This window comes from Saccopteryx bilineata, chromosome 3 (genome assembly GCF_036850765.1).
Source record: "Saccopteryx bilineata isolate mSacBil1 chromosome 3, mSacBil1_pri_phased_curated, whole genome shotgun sequence".
Lineage (NCBI taxonomy): Eukaryota > Metazoa > Chordata > Mammalia > Chiroptera > Emballonuridae > Saccopteryx > Saccopteryx bilineata.
The window spans coordinates 32,182,004-32,204,343 of NC_089492.1; the positions used below are offsets into that span (position 1 = coordinate 32,182,004).

The window sequence follows — 22,340 nt, forward strand, 5'->3', positions numbered from 1 at the left end:
TTAACTCCTAATAGCAGCCACCTATTCTTACCTGGGCTGCCCCTATCCTACCTAAATCTTCTTCTAATTATCAACGTATAACTCATATTTGCCTCTCTTTTCTTTTAAAAAAAAAAAAATTCTTACAGAATCGTACCAGCGAAGTTTCTCAACTCATGGCCAAACGATGTTCCTCCTGACACCCCTCAAAACCACCACCCTCTGATCTCCCCCTCCCCACGACACCCTATTCAGCAGGAAGTAGCCAGATGAATAAGCGGTGCCCCTTATTAACACAAAAAGATCGGAATGTAAGGTTGGTGGATAATGAGGGATGGTCATGTGGGGAACCTAGGCCCGAGAACTTTGGCTAGGACCACCCAAGGCCAAGCGCGCCAAAAGAAACTTCCTAGGAGTCCTTGGGAAAAAAGCGACTGTCAGCCAGAGAGATTTCTCTACGTCATATTAGTCTGACTTCCCTAGAGGGACCCCCTTTTTAAAATTTACCCACGTGGTCTCTCCATGTGCAATTTTCCTGACCTCCATCTTCCAGGCCAGTGAATCTTGTCCAAGGAACGCTCTGTACTGAATAATGCCTTTACTATTCCACACTTGGTGGCTATGCCCCTTCCTTCCTTCTTGGCGGGGAAAAATACCTTACAGGTACTAGATTTTTTGGGATGATCACCTCGTAAGATATATAAATGTGTAATCACTATGTTGTACACTTAAAACTAATATAATACTGTATATGAACTGTAAATGAAAAAAAAGATTAAAAATAAAAATAAAATAAAATAAAAAGAAGCTTCTGGCTTACTAGTCATTGAGACACTGATCTGAAAAGTTACACTACTTCCTGGGCGAGGACCACAATACATAAACAGAACACTCCACAATCTCTTATATAAAGAAAATTTTATTACTGAAAAGATACATAAAGCAAAGCTTTTGTATACAAAGTTAACAAATGTGGGAAAGTTAATATTTACAACATTTTCCATACAGTACATGATAATTTTCTTTTTATGCTTTAACAGAATGCTAGAGAAAAAACCAAAAGCATCAGAAAACTTGGTCAAGGAATAATATTTAACAAGAAACAAAATTTAAAAAATTCTTTAGTATTTTAAAGTATGTTATTTGAAAGACATTTTATTTTATCAGGACTACAACTTTTTTCAATTTGATTGGCACTAATATTGCTATCAGCCTTTTCAATATTCAGCAAAATCCTATTTAGCTGCAGAAATGAATTCTACATAATATCTGAGAAAGATACTGCACCAAGTACAAAGAATCTGTAGTATTTATTCTAAATGCTAAAAAACAAAAGTATAAGCAACTGTAAGTGGTCACAATAATATAATCTTGGGTGATCATGAAACATTAAAGAAAATCAATTGCACTTGGCTTAATTTATAAAAGAGTAACATTTCATCTACTAATCCTTCAGGACATTTTATTTTTAAAATGAAAAAGGATCAGCAAGCAACTTAATACAGTAACATTAGACACTCTTCTTAAAAAGCACCTTATTTCAGTTGCTTAATACAGCTGGGAAATTCCTAAAATAACGAGGCTTGATAAAATTCACACATTGAAGATGATAAGGTAGAGTTAGTGGATTTTTTAGATGAATTCCCATTTTAACACTTTCTGATGTGCTATTTCTTATACTACAAAAGAATATTGTTCTTCAACTTTCTTAGAAATTCAGTGTAAAAGCTACCAAAGTAGTGTATCAGAATAACATAATAAAATATCTAAAATTTTCAAAGATTTCTAAAAAAGTTCAAATACATACAAAATTATTTTCAATTATATATACATAAAAAGATACAAAGATAAGTTTTAAATACCTCAGCAAAGAAAAAATATATCATAAAAATGAAATAGCATTGTACACCTTAAAATATTTTTAAAAAGAGTAGAATCTTTATAAAAAACAAAAACGGAAGATTCCTCAAACTCCTCCTTCCACATAATTAAAAAAACATTATTAACCTGCACATTTCTGTTTTTCAGTATGTTGTTATTAACCTCTGTATGAAATGAATCATCTTATTCTCAGCATCTATTGTTTCTAGTGTAACAGCAGGCAATGTAGCTTTAAGTACAAAAGACTACAATACAACAGTGTTCTTATGAGACAGTGAGCTGGTCTCGTCCAGTGTAACACATATTCACTTCTAGGTAGTGGGATAGCCTGGTTTTCAAGTATCTGAGTGACCGCCAGCGCCCTGCTCTTTTCTCGCTCCTGCAGCAGAGTGGACGAGCAGGGATGTGGAGCCTTTCGGGCTGCTTGGCTCTGAAGAACTGGGCACCTGCAAGCTGCTGCTCGGAGCCAGGCTCATTTCAGCAACATCACCTTTTGGAGTCGCCCTAGGTAAGAGAATGAACGTGGACATACATAAATACCATGCACAAATGTGATGCCAGATGTCTTTATCACAGTTATCCACTTTTCATGAGTTTTATTTTCAACCAGTGTCCACTTTTATCAGGGGACAATTACCATATTTATGTATAAATACCGTATTTATGTATAAATGCACCTATTTTGGAAAAATCTGGGATCTAAAAACTGGGTACGTCTTATACAGTGGTTGTAGAAGTGTGGCATTTCAAATGCCATAGATGGAATTGAGGACGAGGCAATATATAAAGACAGTGATTCATCATCAGACACAGATGAGGACAAGCTAATTAATGGATGGGAGTTTTGACAGTGATGAGGAGTTGTATGAATTTTATGATGAATAAAATTTGAATTCAATAACTTTATGAAATATATTCCCCCCCCCAAATTTCAGGCTCCAAAATTAAGGTGCATCTTATACATGGGAGCATCTTCATGGGAAATATGGTAACTAAAACTCCTTATGTCTACTCTAACACCTCAAAATACAAATACTTTATTCTCAAATAATTTTTGCTAACTGTCAAGCATCCCCCACGCGTGGGATGGGCATGGTGTCCCATGAGATATACAATTAGTAAGACAGGATCCCTACCTACAGGTTAGCAAACATTTTATTGACTTCCTACCATGGACCAGACACTATGTAAGTGGTTGGGAATACAAAGATAAACAAGACCATAAATAAGACCTCAGCTCTGCCTTTAGGAGTTTACAAACCTGGTGGAGGGTAAAAGCATGTATCTAATTACAATTCAGGTCTGCAAAAGCTGTTAGAGTAACACAGAGAAGATGCATTTGGCCTAGATTGGGAGGGTCCGGTAAGATGACCTTGAGACCTTCAAGTAGTTGTCAGCATTCTGGCTAATTTTATGTTTACCTGTGTTTTGGATCACCCACGACTATATGGAAAAACTCATTAAAGATAATGTCAATAGCCTTTTGTACTCATAAAATAAAAATATCTTATAATCTTCATTGTCTAAACTGACAAGTACCTTTTAGACACTATCGTAATGCAGTACTACTTAAAACTTAGCCTGAAGACTGTGGTGGAGTAAGTGGAAGTTACACTCACCTTCTCTCAGGACCAAACTGGGATTACAACTAAAATATAGATCAACCTTAATAAAACTTAGCCTGCATTGCCGACAAATTTTTTTTTTAGCAAGGGGGAAGGTGGGGGTGGACAGACAGGAAAGGAGAGAGATTAGAAGCATCAATTCATAGTGGCAGCACCTTAGTTGTTCATTGATTGCTTTCTCATATGTGCCTTGACCAGGGGGCTCCAGTCAAGCCAGCAACCTTGGGCTCAAGCCAGTGACCTTTGGGCTCAAGCCAGTGACCCTGCGCTCAAGCTGGTGAGACCGTGCTCAAGCTAGATGAGCTGGCGCTCAGGCTGGTAACCTTGGGGTTTTGAACCTGGATCCTCAGCATCTCAAACCAATGCTCTATACACTGCACCACTGCCTGGTCAGGCTATTTCTGGTGAATCTTAAAACATTTACCTACATAAATATGCAACTCTTAAAAATTAACATAGAAATGAACGTGACTGTTCTACTTGAACAACGTACATGAAGGCTCTTCTCAAAGCTAAGTATATTTATAGGCTGAACTTCAACTCCTTAAACCCAAACTGCCTTGGGTCAGGTATATAAACATGTCATCTCGTAGAATGCTTTCTTTGCAAACCTGTTATGCTTTAACAAAAAATGTACACTACGCTATTCAGAATATCATGATTTAAGATAACAAATCAAAGCGCACCTTCCTTCACTCCGCACACTCTCAGACACACTGCTCTTCTCGTTCCCATTGCCTGCCCGGCCTTTGCTGTCGGCCTGCTCGCAACAGAGTTTAGAGCTGGATGCAGCTGGGGAGGCAGGTTCCCCACAGTCCTGTTCTTTTGATTTGGGAGTGCTCACTCCTTCTTCTCTCACTTCCCTCACTGACGTTTCTGGAGAGGTTTGAATTTCTGTCACAGTTTCTTGTCCTAAGTAATCATGGTTAGTGATTGCTACGGCAGAAGTGCCATGATTTGCCGAAGCTCCTGTGCTGGTTCCCATGGATTTGGAAATGACCTTCAGCTTATGTGAACTTGGCTTGTAGTGCTTCTTTTTGTGTTTCACTTTAGAATTGTGCTTTAAAAAAAATTCACAGGACTCCTGTAGTACTCTTCTACTTTCACTGACTGGACTGGAAGAAAACCCAGAGAGAGGATTTGCTTATAAATGTTAAGTGTTATAGTAGAAGCCATAAAGCATATCACATAGCTCTGTGAAAAATTCCTATTACAGTTAAAAATTAGATGAGATTTATTTTATTTACAAAATCTGGGATCATAAACACTATGAGATATAAGTAGATTGCCATGAACTGAAATCTTTTAGGCATATATTACTAGCTGCTTTTGTCAGCAAAAATAGTGACTGGTAAGGAACAGACAAAATAAAAGAATGAGGGCAAGAAAATGCAAACCAGCCGAAAGTAGAGGACTAATTGTATGTGTATCATATGTAAGTATATACAGTATATAAGTAACCAGAAGAGAAAAGAGACAGAATACGGTAAGTGGTCTTTGCTTAAATTCAACTGTTTTCTTCCTAACATTAAAGTTAGCAAGTTATCCTGAAGATAGTGTGAATATATAAATATGGAGTAGACATAAATAATAGTGCAAAATTTAAAGTCCAGTTAAATGCAATTCTTCAGCTTTCAAAAATTTATTTATGACAAAGTATACAGTTCTGAAATTTTTACCACAAAAAGTTCATTAAAAAACTATAGACATTTTTGATAGTACATAGTAGATAATGTATGTAAATAACTGAAGGGAACTATTTACTTATAAAAGTAAATATACTATATTATTACAGAATATTCCTTAAGTTTGGATGTTTAACAGCCATTTTAGGCAAGGTAAATAAGTGACACTTTAAGTCAATACTGTGTGTAATAAAATTTAAAGGTAACTAATGCTCATAAAACATCACTTTTGGATCATACTTTATAGATTTCTATACATATATTTGATTCCATTTAATATTTTATCATTGATAAAAAGGATAAAATTATTAAAAGTCTATACCCAAAATAAGTCCATGAAAGCAGTAATAATATTGGTTATATTATAAGCCAAGAAAAGACATTGCAAGTTTTATAAATCTTTGGTTCATATTTCAATAGAATAGTGTATGTCAAAGACTAGTATAATAAATGCCAAAGTAAAGCATCTCTCTCCATGAAAACTTCAAAATTTGGAACAGTTGATATAAAAAGTTCCAGGAAAATGATGAGTTAAAATAGTTGCTTGGTATTTGAGCTATTTATTTTTAAACAATGTCAGATAATTCAATAGGTTCTTACTCTCTCTTGCGATTTCGCTTAAAAAACCCCGCCCATTCTGTGCATGTCTTTTTGCTTCCAACCCAGAAGACAGCAGAGATGCCAACAATTAATGTCATCAGATATTTTATCATAAACAAAGCCAATTCTGGCCGAGTTTCTGTTTTTGCCTGTAAAAAAATAGCGAATAAAAATTTCAGTGACAGATTTAAAATGGAGATACACATACAGTCAATGTAAAACTTGAAAAATATAAATCTTCACTGTTTTATTATAAAAGACTTTATATTATTTAACATATTATTTAATGAATAGCACTTTAAGTGTAAGACATTCTTTACCTAAGTTCTGAACAAATAACCTTATATGTGTGCCAAAATATATAGCTAGGAAGGAAAAAAATATTTAAATATATTCAGGAAGAATGTCCTTCCTAATCTAGGCTTGATTTTCTGACCTTTTATCCCCTAGAAGTATAACTGCCAAATATTTGCCTCAAAATATTTACCTTTTTCTTCACTTTAATCTACCACAAAAAAAGAAACACATTTAAACTCACTTTAACAATATACTCTTTTAGTCTTTATACATTATTGATGTTTATGTTGTAAAAACTTGATTTGTTAAAGCAAAATAAATATGTGAATATGTGGAAATTTCATTAAAATTACTTCATACTTTTTTCAAGAATATACTTTCAAATACTTTTTAAATTGTACATAAGTATCAAAATACTATATACTTAGTATTATATCTTGCTTTTTTTCACTCACTAATATTTCTTGAAGACCTCTATATCCATACAAATAGAGTTCTCTATCTATCTATATTATTTTTTTTAGTGAGAGACAGAGACAGAGAGAGGGATAGACAGACAGGAAGAAAGAGATGAGAAGCATCAATTGTTCATTGTGGCACCTTAACTGTTTATTGATTGCTTTCTCATCTGTGCCTTGACTTGGGAGCTACAGCCAAGCTAGTGACCACTTCCTCAAGCCAGCAACCTTGGATTCAAGCCAGTTATGACCATGGGGTCATAACTATGATCCCACGCTCAAGCCAGTGACCCTGTGCTCAAGCTGGTGAGCCTGAGCTCAAACTGGTCACCTTGGGTTTCAAACCTGGGTTGTCTGCGTCCCAGGCCGATGCTCTATCTACTGTGCCACTGCCTGGTCAGGCTCTTAATTTATTTTTGAAGGCTGTTCCATTATGTGGATGAATCAAAATTTATTCAAGCACCCTTATTAATGGATATTTATTTAGGTTATTTTCAACCAATTGCCACTGCAAATCATATTGCAGTGACTATCTTTGTTGTATATATACAATCAATCACTTGCATTTGTGAGATTTGTCAATAAATTTCCAGAAGGGCAGGATCAAAGAGTATGTGCATTTAATTTAATTTAACTATTGTTATTATTATTTGAGAGAGACAGAGGCAGAGAGACAGACAGGGAGAGAGATGAGAAGCATCAACTTATAGTTACATCACTTAGCTGTTCACTGACTGTTTCTCATATGTGCCTTGACTGGGGGGCTCCAGCTGAGCCAGTGACCCTTTGGTCAAGCCCACAACCTTGGGATCATGTCAATAATCCCATGTTCAAGCCAGCAACCTCAGGGTTTTTTTTTTTTGTTTTTTTTTGTAACCTCAGGGTTTTGAACCTGGGTTCTCAGCATCCCAGGTCATGTTCTATCCACTGTGCCACTACTGGTCAGGTGAATATGTGCATTTTTTTTGTATTTTTCTGAAGTTGGAAATAGGGAGGCAGTCAGACTCCCGCATGCGCCCAACCAGGATCCACCCGGCAGGCCCACCATGGGCGATGCTTTGCCCATCTGGGCCGTTGCTCTGTTGCAACCAGAGCAATTCTAGCTCCTGAGGCAGAGGCCACGGAGCCATCCTCAGCGCCTGGGCCAACTTTGCTCCAATGGAGCCTTGGCTGTGGGATGGGAAGAGAGAGACAGAGAGGAAGGAGGGGGGAGGGGTGAAGAAGCAGATGGACGCTTCTCCTGTGTGCCCTGGCTGGGAATGGAACCCGGGACTCCTGCACGCCAGGCCGACGCTCTACCAGAATATGTGCATTTTACTCTTTTTTTTTTTATTTATTCATTTTAGAGAGGAGAGAGAAAGGGAGAGAGACAGAGAGGGAGAGAGAGAGAGAGAGACAGACAGACAGACAGAGAAGGGGGAGGAACTGGAAGCATCAACTCCCATATGTGCTTTGACCAGGCAAGCCCAGGGTTTCGAACTGGCGACCTCAGCATTTCCAGGTCGATGCTTTTATCCACTGTGCCACCACAGGTCAGAGAATATGTGCATTTTAAATGACACTGTCAGACTTCTTTCAAAAGAAGGTTGAATTAATTAAATAGCAAAGTCTGAGTATATGTTTTGCCACAGTTTTGTCAACACAGTGGCTATAAAACCTTCAGATGTTTGCCTTGTCATAAGTAGGCATATAATTTTATTATAATTGATTTGCATTTCTCTTTTACCATTTTTTTAAAGTGACAGGAGAGAGACAGACTTCCGTATACACACCAGCTGGGATCCACCTCGCAACCCCCAACTGGAGCTGATGCTCAAATCAACTGAGTTATCCTCAGCACCCAGGGCCAACGCTTGGACTAACCAAGCTATCTTCAGTGCCTGGGGTAATGCTCAAGCCAATCAAGCCACTGGCTGTGAGAGAGAGGGAGAGAGAGAGAAGGGGAGAGGGAAGGGAAGAGAAGTAGATGGTTGCTTTTCATGAGTGCCCTGACCAAGAACCCAAACTGGGATGTCTGCACACTGAGCTGATCCTCTTCTATCCACTGAGCCAACCAGTTAGGGCAACATTTTTCACATGTGAACAGGATTCCTTTTCTGTGAACCCTCTTCATATTTTTCTTTCATTTTTGTATCAGGTTGTTGTTTTTTTCATATTGCTCTGTAGAAACTCTTTATAAATAAAGGAAATTAACCCTACAAGTATGATGTGATGAGTGAATAAATTTTCTAAGCTGGCTTTCTGACTTTGATTATAGTGTTGTTGTTTTTATGCCATGCAGAACCTTAATTTTTTTTTTTTTTGCCTGACCTGTGGTGGCACAGTGGATAGAGTGTTGACCTGGAATTCTGAGGTTGCCAGTTCAAAGCCCTGGACCTGCCCAGTCAAGGCACATACAGGGAGCAACTACTATGAGTTGATGCTTTCTGCTTCTCCCACTCTTTCTCTCTAAAAATCAATACATAAAATCTAAAAAAAAAAAAAAAAAAAAAATTCGCCCTGGCCGGTTGGCTCAGCGGTAGATCAGCGGCCTGGTGTGCGGGGGACCCGGGTTCGATTCCCGGCCAGGGCACATAGGAGAAGCACCCATTTGCTTCTCCAGCCCCCCCCCCTCCTTCCTCTCTGTTTCTCTCTTCCCCTCCCGCAGCCAAGGCTCCATTGGAGCAAAGATGGCCTGGGCGCTGGGGATGGCTCCTTGGCCTCTGCCCCAGGCGCTAGAGTGGCTCTGGTCGTGGCAGAGCGACGCCCCAGAGGGGCAGAGCATCGCCCCCTGGTGGGCAGAGCGTCACCCCTGGTGGGCGTGCCGGGTGGATCCCGGTCGGGCGCATGCGGGAGTCTGTCTGACTGTCTCTCCCTGTTTCCAGCTTCAGAAAAAAAAAAAAAATAATAATAATAATAAATTCTTACTTTGTAAAATTTAGTAATCTATTCTTTCATAGTTCCTAACTTTTATAACATACTTATAAAGTCCTTCTCCACTTTAAGTATAGAATTTTCTCATTTTATCTTCTAATACTTTATAGTTCTTTCTTTATATGGAACATAACTTTTAAAAATCACAGATCTTAAATTTTTTTGGCAGTATGTAATAGTTGTATTTTCCTCCTAGTTTGCCCAAAATACTAAAGAATATAGGAAACATTTAATACATTACAATCACTTTAAGACACAGCTCCCTTATGAGATATATTATAAAAACAGACTATTGATAACAGACCAGGAACAGTATATAAGGCAAGTAAAACTATTATTCCCACACATCAATATATAAAATAGATTCCATTATGTTAAAATGTAACTTTCTAAATTATTATGTAAAATAATCCAGCCCACACATTGCTTGATTTAATATATTATGATAGTAATCACAATCAATATAATTTATATAATACCATATATAAATACAAAGAAAAATATATAAAATCTTTTAAAAAAAATTTTCTATCAAATAACCTCAATTAAAATGCTTAAAAAAAAGCTTCTATTTTCACAAATTTACTTTTTTAATCTTAAAAACACCACCTTTATACTAATCATAAACATCAGGAACATATGAAACATATTTTGTTTCAATTGTACTTTTTTCTGTTAAAAAATGGCAGGATGGTTTAGGCAAAAATTAATTTCTTTCTTTATAAGCAAATACACTGCAAAAAATTACAATCTGATCAAATTAAATATATCCAAATAAACTTTTCCCTTATTAACTGAAGAATTCTCTTTTTCTCCTTATGCCAAGACCTTCTAATTATTTTCTGCATTACTATTAATCTCCCTTTCCAACTCCATGTAATTTTTAAAAGAATAGTTAAAGGATGCACTTTACTATTGTAACAAACTAAAAAACCTTGACACTTATCCCAGTTTCAACTGATGCATAAGGAATCAATCCTATATCTACTGGAATTCTCACCTGAAATACTAATTTATGTCCATAACTAATTCAAGAATATTTCCAGGAAACATTTTCATTGTTAAAATTATATCATGAAACATTACAAGTGACAATTTTTACCTGATAAGGACAAGGGATATGGTAGTGACGACAGTGGTCAGAGACCCAAGTTATCTCCCAGGTAATCCTGTTAACTTGCTCATAGATGTAACATCCAAGAAGTGTCACTAATGGCACGAGATACAGGCCACTGAAGACTCCAATTCGAATCATAAATTTCTTTAGTTTCTCTTGGTTACGGCCATCGTGTTGTATAACTTGTCGAACGTGATTTAAGGAAATAATGCCAGCTAAAAGAAGAGACAGCCCAACAAACACACAGAGGCATAGTGGCAAGAGTACGAAGTAGCGAGAAGCATCCAGGTCATACAGTCCGACAAAACAAACTCCACTAATGTTGTCTCCCTCAACTTTGTTCATAGCCAGAAGCATGACAGTCAGAAAACCAGGTATCCCCCATGCAACAGCATGGAACCACACTGCTTTTTGTTCAATGGCTTCACAACTCCATTTTCTTCCTGCAGCTAAGAACCAAGTGATAGTAAGAATCACCCACCACACAGTGCCAGCCATTGTGAAAAAATACAAAAACATAAACAAAACGGTGCAAGCCTTATTTTGCGAGCCTAAAACAACTGTATCACCAATGTCTAGCTTCTCATCTGCTTTATTGCAGGCTGTGCTATTGCCTAGCAAGAATCCAATGAAATACATAAGAGATACAATGCTGTAACAGACAGAGTAATAAATAATTGGTCTCTCTGGGTATCTGAATCTTTTAACATCAATTAAAAAAGTAAGGAATGTGAACAGAGTTGCACAAAGACAAAATATTGAAACTATTCCGATAAAACTTTTTGCAAACTCCAGCTCATCACTTTTAAAATACATGTTGGGGCATGGAGGTGCACATTGGTCAATTCCCAGAAACTTATAGCCTTGTCCCCCAGAAGTTTTAAGATGCCTTGGACACCAAATTCCAATGTCTCTTTGGATTTGTTCGGTTTTCTTCTGAGGACCAAGAAACTCTGTGTGTGGATCAAGAGTTACAGGAACAGTCTCATCACAATACTGTAATCTGTAAAGATGATAAAAATTCAATATACAAAGTCAACATTTTAATTATTGAGTCACTATTTTAATGCTATGCTTTCCAACTATAAAATATTCCCTTATGCATTCATAACTGATGGGAAGACATACAGACCTATCTAGATTACAGGATAGAGTTGGGTAGAAAGTTTTGAAGTTGACTAAAAATTTGTGGTTGTTAATGAGGTTCTAACACACTAATATATTATATATTAAATACAAGACAAATGAATATAGAAATTCCCTTACTTGGAAAACAATCAATAATTTAAAAATAATGTCTGCTCTCATGACTAAATATTTAAGAAAAAATTATCTTGCTTGGTAATCTCTAGAAAAAAAAGTACTGGCTTGTCTGTTTATAAGTATATAATATTTAAGTCTTGGGGAAATTAACAAGCAAAGGAGATAAACCACATAAAAGTAAGGTGATGACTGAAATACCCTGGATTGGTAGGGAAAAGTTCAAGGGACCTCTAAGTTATTAAAAAGCGGAAAAAGGACTCTGAGAGGGAGGCTGAGGAGCAGCTTAGTTGGCATCATCATTCTCCTTTGGTTTGGCTATTTGCCTCCCATGTTTACAGGCATACCTGAGTATTTGTTTGTACAGAACTTTATCACTAAGTTGAATTTCAATACACCAGCATTATTTTGAAATATCTGTATGATTTAAAAAATAGTGGGGGTTTTAACAAGAAAACATTTAAAATATACTTTAGATAAGGATAGAAAATAATAAAAGGTATGCCCATAAAAAGAACACTCAGTATCTACTAGCTTTTTCAAAACTTAACATTGTCAGTTTTGCTTTATATCATTTAAAATAAAGCACTATAACATTACAGATAAAGTTGGGACCCCTTTCTGGTTCTATTCTTCTTTCTTTCCCCAGAAATATTCATTGCCACAACTTTGGTTTTTATTCTCATGTATTTTTCAGTCTTCTTACTATGTTATTTTCTAACTATAATGTTACATAGTTGGTCCACAGGTATTGAACTTTAGATAAGTGACATATATAATACATGTTGTTTATATTCATACTATAACTTTCTTTTTTTACTTACTGTAATTTTTAGGTTTATCCATATTGATAGATGTGGGTCAAATGCCTTCATTTTATCAACTGTATGGTAGTATGCTAAGTATATTGCAATTTACTAATCATTTCTACAACAAACTTTAAGACATTTTCCCATTTGAAAAAATTAGGAATAATGCTACAATCAATGTTTTTGTACATGATTCCGTGTAAAAGTCTATGAAAGGAGATTTCCTACGATGGAGGGCATAAGCATCTTTACTATGTACAGCTGACCCTGGAACAACATGGGTTTGAACTGCACAGGTCCCTTATACACAGGTATTTTTCAATAAATAGTTTAAATGTATTTTCTCTTATGATTTTCTTAATAACATCTTTTATTTGCTGTATTGTAAGACTACAGTATATAATACATATACAGAATATCTGTTAACTGAGTGTTTATATCATATTATAGGTAAGGTTTCTGGTCAACAGTAGGCTGTTAGTAATTAAGTTTTCGGGGAGTCAAAAGTTATGTATGGATTTCTGACTGCATGGGAGGTCAGCATTCCTAACACATTGTTCAGGGATCAGTTTTATTACTCAATTATTCTTGGAAATTATTATGAATCTACCAGAAATATATGAGTTCCAAGGAGTTTCTTCAGTTTATAGATAAATAATAAGATAGCCAGGTTCCTTTCCAGATTTAATACATGAGCTCTCATTTTATCAATAGAATATTTCAAATTATAAGCTCCCAAAGTCTAGAGCATAAGAGACAAAAGTAATTAATCAAGATTGATGTGCAAAAAGGTCAGTGAATTGATAATAAGGTTCACTTACCCCCAGAGTTAAGGTCAAAGGCACCATTACATGTACTTATAGAACTACACACCTCTCTCCTCTGCTATATCTAGCAAAACTGTAAATTTGCATGTCTTTGTATAATTATTTAATTACTTTCCATTCCTTCCACCCCATTGTAAGTTCCCTGAGAATAAGAACTAAGTCTTTTTTTGCTCACCACTGTGTCTGCAACAATTATAACCACAGTGCTTATCATATATTAAGGTATAATAAACATTTGTTGGGTCAAATAATGAAAGCCTGTCACTAACATTCTGAAAAGCTAATACCAATATTAAAATATTATCATTAGTAGTTTTCAGTTGAAAATATAATTTACCTGTCACATTTTAGTTCCTCAGGCCATTGGATCCCAAAAGTGTCAATTAATTTTTTGCAATCAGAATATACTTTCTCACAAAATTTACGACAAGGTGGAACCACATGAATTTTCTCTGTGCAGGTTGGTACAAAAGCTTTGCAAAGGAAAGTCTCAACATTTGGTGAACAGTCCAGATTTGCAAGAGGTAGAAAGGGCTATTAAGAAAAACAGCAAGATAAAATCAGAAAACATTTTAATAACAAATGGAAGAAATTAATTCATTTACTGTGTAAAGTGTATACATTTTCACTTATACTCCAAAATAATCTTTAAATATCACTCTCGTCAGCTGACTTATCAACAGAAACATTTCAGGCCAGAAAGGACTGTCATGGAGTATTCAAAGTGATGAAAAGCAAGGACCTACAACCAAGACTATACTATCCAGCAAGACTACCATTTGAAATTGAAGAAGAAATAAAAAGCACCCAAGACAAAAAACACTAAAGGAGTCTGTTATCACCAAATTAGTATTACAAGAAATGTTAAAGGGAAAAATAAAAGAAATAAGTAAAAAGATGAAGATGAAGAAGAAGAAAAAGAAGAGGAGGAGGAGGAGGAGGAGGAAGGAGAAGAATGAGAAGGAAAAGAAGAAGGAGGAGACAGAGGAGGAAGAGGAAGAGGAGAAGAAGAAGAAGAAGAGGAGGAGGAAAAGGAGGAGGAGAAGAGGAAGGAAGGAAGGAAGGAAGGAAGGAAGGAAGGAAGGAAGGAAGGAAGGAAGGAAGGAAGGAAGGAGAGGAGAAGGAGGAGGAGAATAGGGAGAAAGAAGAAGGAAGGAGGAAGAAGAGGAAGAGAAGAACAACAAGAAGATAAAAACAGAGGAAAATAGTTAAAAGAATAAAATGGAAATAAATACATACCTATCAATAATCACTTGAAATGTAAATGATTTAAATGCTCCAGTCAAAAGATACAGAGTAGCAGAGTAGATTAAAAAAAACAAAAAACAAGACCCATATATATGCTGTCTACCAGAGACTCACCTCAGAATGACAGTTACATACAGATTAAAGTAAAGGGATGATAAATATATTTTATGCTAATGAAAAATAAAAGCCAGGGTAGCAATACTTATATCTGACAAAATAAACAAAACAAAAAGGACACTACATAATGATAAAAGAAGCAATCCAATAGGAGGATATAAACATTGTAAAAATTTGTTCATCCAACATTGGAGCAACTAAATATGTGAAGCAAATCTTCATGGACATAAAGGGAGAGTTTGAGAGTAATACAATCATAGTAGGGGATTTTAACACCCCATTGACATAACGGATAGATCTTCCAGACAGAAAATCAACAAGAAAATGGTAGCCTTAATTAACACACTAGATCGGATGGATTTAATTGATATTTCAAAGCATTTCACCCCAAAGCAGCAGAATATACATTCTTTTCAAGTGTACATAGAACATTTTCTAGGGTAGACCACATGTTAAAACATAAAACAAGTCTCAATAAATTTAAGAAGACTGAAATCATATCAAGCATCCTCTTTGACTATAATGATATAAAACTAGAAATTAATCACAAGAAAATAAACTGAAAACACACAAAGACATGAAAGCTAAATAACATGACTAAATAGTGCATGGGTTAACAATGAGATCAAGGAAGAAAATAAAAGATTATCCTGAAACAAACAAAAATGAGAACACAACAACCCCAAATCTATGGGACACAGTAAAAGCAGTCCTATGAAAGTAATTCATAGCATTACAGGCCTGCCTGACGAAGCAAAAAGAAATTTCAAATAAATAACCTAACTTTACAGTTAAAGAAATTTGAAAGGAATATAAAAAAGAAAAATAAACAAAGCCCAAAGTAAGTAGAAGAAAGGAAATAATAAAGATCAGAGCAGAAATAAATGAAATAAAGTCTAGAAAAAACAATACTAAAGATCAATGAAACCAAGAGCTGGTTCTTTGAAAAGATAAATGAGACTGACAAATCCTTAATGAGACTCATCAAGAAAAAAAGAGAGAGAGATGACGTCAGAGTAGTAATGGCGGAGTAGGAAGCGATACCGATAAATCTCCCCCAAAACTCAACAAGATCTTCAACCAGAAACAGAAAAACCTATACTTGGAGCCTCCAGATGCTTCACAATACACCCGAAGATGCCATTAAGGAAGAGAAAATCGAATATCATGGATACAAAAGAAAGAGAGGTAACACAGCTAGACGAGGAAAAATCTATGGAGAAAAAATTTAATATATTGGAAACCTTGGAGCTAAATGACAGAGAATTCAAGATAGAAATCCTAAAAATCCTCCGAGATATACAAGAAAACACAGAAAGGCAATTTAGGGAGCTCAGAAAACAACTCAATGAACACAAAGAATATATGTCCAAAGAAATTGAAACTATAAAAACAAATCAAACAGAGATGAAAAACTCAATTCACGAGCTGAAAAACGAAGTAACAAGCTTAGCTAATAGAACAGGTCAGATAGAAGAGAGGATTAGTGAAATAGAAGACAAGCAACTTGAGGCACAACAGAGAGAAGAAGAAAGAGACTCAAAAATTAAAAAAAATGAGATAGCCCTACAAGAATTATCTGACTCCATCAAAAAGAATAACATAAGAATAATAGGTATATCAGAGGGAGAAGAGAGAGAAAATGGAATGGAGAACATACTCAAACAAATAAGAGATGAGAACTTCCCAAGCCTGTGGAAAGAACTAAAGCCTCAAATTCAAGAAGCAAACAGAACACCGAGTTTTCTTAACCCCAACAAACCTACTCCAAGGCATATCATAATGAAATTGACACAAACCAACAGCAAAGAAAAAATTCTCAAGGCAGCCAGGGAAAAGAAGAATACAACATATAAAGGAAGGCCCATTAGATTATCATCAGATTTCTCAGCAGAAACTCTACAAGCTAGAAGAGAGTGGACCCCAATATTTGAAGTCCTGAAAGAGAGAAACTTTCAGCCACGAATACTATACCCATCAAAGCTATCCTTCAAATATGAAGGAGAAATAAAAACATTGACAGATACAGAAATGATGAGGGAATTTATCATCAGAAAACCCCCACTCCAGGAATTACTAAAGGGGGTTCTCCAATCAGATACAAAGAACAAAAAAAAAACAGAGCCACAAGTAAAAGCTCCAAGAAGAACGCAATAAAACCAAATTTAAACTGTGACTACAACAAAAAGAAAGAGGGGGAGAAGATGGAGATTAACAGTAGCAAAGGACGATGGAGTGCAAAAGTACTCACAAAATAGTTTGCTACAATGAACAGGGTAGGGACCCTTTTCATTACTCAAAGGTAACCACCATTGAAAAAACCACCACAGAAGCACATGAGATAAAAAAGATAGCAACAGAGGAAAGATGTATGGAATACAACCAAATAAAAACAAAAGATAGAAAAACGAAAGAGAAGGATCAAACAAGACACAAAACTAACAGAAAGCAAGATATAAAATGGCAATAGGGAACTCACAAGTATCAATAATTACACTAAATGTAAACGGATTAAACTCACCAATAAAAAGGCACAGAGTAGCAGAATGGATTAAAAAAGAAAATCCAACTGTATGCTGCCTACAGGAAACTCATCTAAGTAACAAGGATAAAAACAAATTCAAAGTGAAAGGCTGGAAAACAATACTGCAAGCAAATAACATCCAAAAAAAAGCAGGTGTAGCAATACTCATATCGGATAATGCTGACTACAAGACAGGAAAAGTACTCAGAGATAAAAATGGCCATTTCATAATGGCTAAGGGGACACTGAATCAAGAAGACATAACAATTCTTAATATATATGCAACAAACCAAGGAGCACCAAAATATATAAGACAGCTACTTATTGACCTTAAAACAAAAACTGACAAAAATACAATCATACTTGGAGACCTCAATACACCGCTGACGGCTCTAGATCGGTCATCCAAACAGAGAATCAACAAAGACATAGTGGCCTTAAACAAAACACTAGAGCACCTGGATATGATAGACATCTACAGGACATTTCATCCCAAAGTGACTGAGTATACATTTTTCTCCAGTGTACATGGATCATTCTCAAGAATTGACCATATGTTGGGCCACAAAAACAACATCAGCAAATTCAGAAAAATTGAAGTTGTACCAAGCATATTTTCTGATCATAAAGCCTTGAAACTAGAATTCAACTGCAAAAAAGAGGAAAAAAATCCCACAAAAATGTGGAAACTAAACAACATACTTTTAAAAAATGAATGGGTCAAAGAATAAATAAGTGCAGAGATCAAAAGATATATACAGACTAATGAAAATGACAATACGACATATCAGAATCTATGGGATGCAGCAAAAGCAGTGATAAGAGGGAAGTTCATATCACTTCAGGCATATATGAACAAACAAGAGAGAGCCCAAGTGAACCACTTAACTTCCCACCTTAAGGAACTAGAAAAAGAAGAACAAAGACAACCCAAAATCAGCCGAAGAAAGGAGATAATAAAAATCAGAGCAGAAATAAATGAATTAGAGAACAGAAAAACTATAGAAAAAATTAATAGAACAAGGAGCTGGTTCTTTGAAAAGATCAACAAAATTGACAAACCCTTGGCAAGACTTACCAAGGAAAAAAGAGAAAGAACTCATATAAACAAAATCCAAAATGAAAGAGGAGAAATCACCACAGACACCGTAGATATACAAAGAATTATTGTAGAATACTATGAAAAACTTTATGCCACTAAATTCAACAACCTAGAAGAAATGGATAAATTCCTAGAACAATACAACCTTCCTAGACTGAGTCAAGAAGAAGCAGAAAGCCTAAACAGACCTATCAGTAGAGAAGAAATAGAAAAAACCATTAAAAACCTCCCCAAAAATAAAAGTCCAGGCCCTGACGGCTATACCAGCGAATTTTATCAAACATTCAAAGAAGACTTGGTTCCTATTCTACTCAAAGTCTTCCAAAAAATTGAAGAAGAAGCAATACTTCCAAACACATTTTATGAGGCCAACATAACCCTCATACCAAAACCAGGCAAGGATGGCACAAAAAAAGAAAACTACAGACCAATATCTCTAATGAATACAGATGCTAAAATACTAAACAAAATACTAGCAAATCGAATACAACAACATATTAAAAAAATAATACATCATGATCAAGTGGGATTCATCCCAGAATCTCAAGGATGGTTCAACATACGTAAAACGGTTAACGTAATACACCATATCAACAAAACAAAGAACAAAAACCACATGATCTTATCAATAGACGACGCAGAAAAGGCTTTCGATAAAATACAACACAATTTTATGTTTAAGACTCTCAACAAAATGGGTATAGAAGGAAAATATCTCAACATGATAAAGGCCATATATGATAAACCATCAGCTAACATCATATTAAATGGCACTAAACTGAAGGCTTTCCCCCTTAAATCAGGAACAAGACAGGGTTGTCCACTCTCTCCACTCTTATTTAATGTGGTACTAGAGGTTCTCGCCAGAGCAATCAGACAAGACAAAGAAATAAAAGGCATCCATATCGGAAAAGAAGAAGTAAAGGTATCACTTTTTGCAGATGATATGATCCTATACATCGAAAACCCCAAAGAATCCACAAAAAGACTACTAGAAACAATAAGCCAATACAGTAAGGTCGCAGGATACAAAATTAACATACAGAAGTCAATAGCCTTTCTATATGCCAACAATGAAACAACTGAGAAGGAACTCAAAAGAATAATCCCCTTCACGATTGCAACAAAAAAAATAAAATACTTAGGAATAAACATAACAAAGAATGTAAAGGACTTATATAATGAAAACTATAAACCATTGTTAAGGGAAATTGAAAAAGATATAATGAGATGGAAGAATATACCTTGTTCTTGGCTAGGAAGAATAAATATAATCAAGATGGCTATATTACCCAAAGCAATATACAAATTCAATGCAATTCCCATCAAACTTCCAATGACATTTTTTAAAGAAATAGAGCAAAAAATCATCAGATTTATATGGAACTATAAAAAACCCCGAATAGCCAAAGCAATCCTAAAGAAAAAGAATGAAGCTGGGGGCATTACAATACCTGACTTCAAACTCTATTATAGGGCCACGACAATCAAAACAGCATGGTATTGGCAGAAAAATAGACACTCAGACCAATGGAACAGAATAGAAAGTCCAGAAATAAAACCACATATATATAGTCAAATAATTTTTGATAAAGGGGCCAACAACACACAATGGAGAAAAGAAAGCCTCTTCAATAAATGGTGCTGGGAAAACTGGAAAGCCACATGCAAAAGAATGAAACTGGACTACAGTCTCTCTCCCTGTACAAAAATTAACTCAAAATGGATCAAAGATCTAAACATAAGACCTGAAACAATTAAGTACATAGAAGAAGACATAGGTACTCAACTCATGGACCTGGGTTTTAAAGAGCATTTTATGAATTTGACTCCAAAGGCAAGGGAAATGAAGGCAAAAATAAATGAATGGGACTATATCAGACTAAGAAGTTTTTGCTCAGCAAGAGAAACTGACAACAAAATAAACAAACAGCCAACTAAATGGGAAATGATATTTTCAAACAACAGCTCAGATAAGGGCCTAATATCCAAAATATACAAAGAACTCATAAAACTCAACAACAAACAAACAAACAATCCCATAAAAAAATGGGAAGAGGATATGAACAGACACTTCTCCCAGGAAGAAATACAAATGGCCAACAGATATATGAAAAGATGCTCATCTTCTTTAGCTATTAGAGAAATGCAAATCAAAACAGCAATGAGATACCACCTCACACCTGTTCGATTAGCTATTATTAGCAAGACAGGTAATAGCAAATGTTGGAGAGGCTGTGGAGAAAAAGGAACCCTCATACACTGTTGGTGGGAATGTAAAGTAGTACAACCATTATGGAAGAAAGTATGGTGGTTCCTCAAAAAACTGAAAATAGAACTACTTTATGACCCAGCAATCCCTCTACTAGGTATATACCCCAAAAACTCAGAAACATTGATACGTAAAAACACATGCAGCCCCATGTTTATTGCAGCATTGTTCACAGTGGCCAGGACATGGAAACAACCAAAAAGCCCGTCAATAGATGACTGGATAAAGAAGATGTGGCACATATACACTATGGAATACTACTCAGCCATAAGAAATGATGACATCGAAACATTTACAGCAAAATGGTGGGATCTTGATAACATGATACGAAGCGAAATAAGTAAATCAGAAAAAACCAGGAACTGCATTATTCCATACGTAGGTGGGACATAAAAGTGAAACTAAGAGACATTGATAAGAGTGTGGTGGTTACAGGGGGGAGGGGGGAATGGGAGAGGGAAAAGGGGAGGGGGAGGGGCACAAAGAAAACTAGATAGAAGGTGACAGAGGACAATCTGACTTTGGGTGATGGGTATGCATCATAATTGAACGACAAGATACCCTGGACTTGTTATCTTTGAATATATGTATCCTGATTTATTGATGTCACCCCATTAAAAAAATAAAATTATTTAAAAAAAAAAAAAAGAAAAGAAAAAAAAAACAACAGTAATTATGTATATATTATATATATAATTGTATATAAACTTTACATACATAATTAAGTATAAGACAATAATGGTATACAAATAAAGAGCAGGCAATATCATTAAAATATTCAAAAATTAAAAAAAAAAAAAAAAAAAAAAGAGAAAGGACCCAAATGAATAAAATCAGAAATAAAAGAGGATAAGTAACAACTGACACCAAAGAAATACAAAGGATTGTAAGAAAATACATACATATGAACAATACATACCAATGAATTGGGCAATCTGGACAAAATGTAAAATTTATAAAACATAAAATCTGCCAAAATAGAATCAAGAAGAATCAGAGAATCTAAGATAGATTACAACTAATGAAATTGAGGCACTAATAAAAAAAACTCCCAACAAACAAAAGTCCTGAACTTGACAGCTTCACAGGTGAATTTTACCAAACATTCAAAGACTATTCCAAACTATTCTGAAAAATTCTAGAGGAGGGAAGACTTCCAAGCATCTCTTTATGAGACCAGCATTACCTAATTCCAAAACCAGATAAAGACACTACAAAGACAGAATATTATAGGCCAATATCCCTGATGGACATAGATGCTAAAAATCCTCAACAAAACTTAAGAAACCAGATAACAGCAACACATTAAAAAGCTCATACACTACGATCAAGTGGGATTTCTTCTGGGGATGCAAAGTTGGTACACAATATCCACAAATCAATAAATGTGATACACCACATGAAAGATAAAAATCACATGACCCTATCAATAGATGAACAAAAAGCATTTGATAAACTCTAACACCCATTTATGATAAAAACTCTCAGCAAAGTGGGAGTAAATGGAACATACCCCCTCAATGTAATAAAGACCATATATGACGAACCCACAATCAACATCATACTCAATGGGCAGAAACTACAAGCATTTCCTTACTATTGGGAACAAGACAGGGATGTATGCTT

The 22,340-nt window shown here is 35.4% G+C and overlaps 1 protein-coding gene across 6 annotated transcripts in view; it reads right to left on the minus strand.

Annotated features, from left to right (window-relative positions):
* Positions 1-880: 880 nt before the first annotated feature.
* Positions 881-22,340, minus strand: part of FZD6 (frizzled class receptor 6) — a 40,494-nt gene continuing 19,034 nt past the window's right edge. For all 6 annotated transcript variants that reach the window (XM_066265902.1, XM_066265905.1, XM_066265904.1 and 3 more), the window contains 5 exons: positions 13,789-13,985; positions 10,541-11,558; positions 5,771-5,919; positions 4,172-4,600; positions 881-2,364 (listed from right to left, as the gene is read on the minus strand). In XM_066265902.1, coding sequence (XP_066121999.1) covers positions 2,196-2,364; positions 4,172-4,600; positions 5,771-5,919; positions 10,541-11,558; positions 13,789-13,985 — 1,962 coding nt within the window. In that variant the 3' untranslated portion in view covers positions 881-2,195. The remainder of the gene's footprint in view (positions 2,365-4,171; positions 4,601-5,770; positions 5,920-10,540; positions 11,559-13,788; positions 13,986-22,340) is intronic.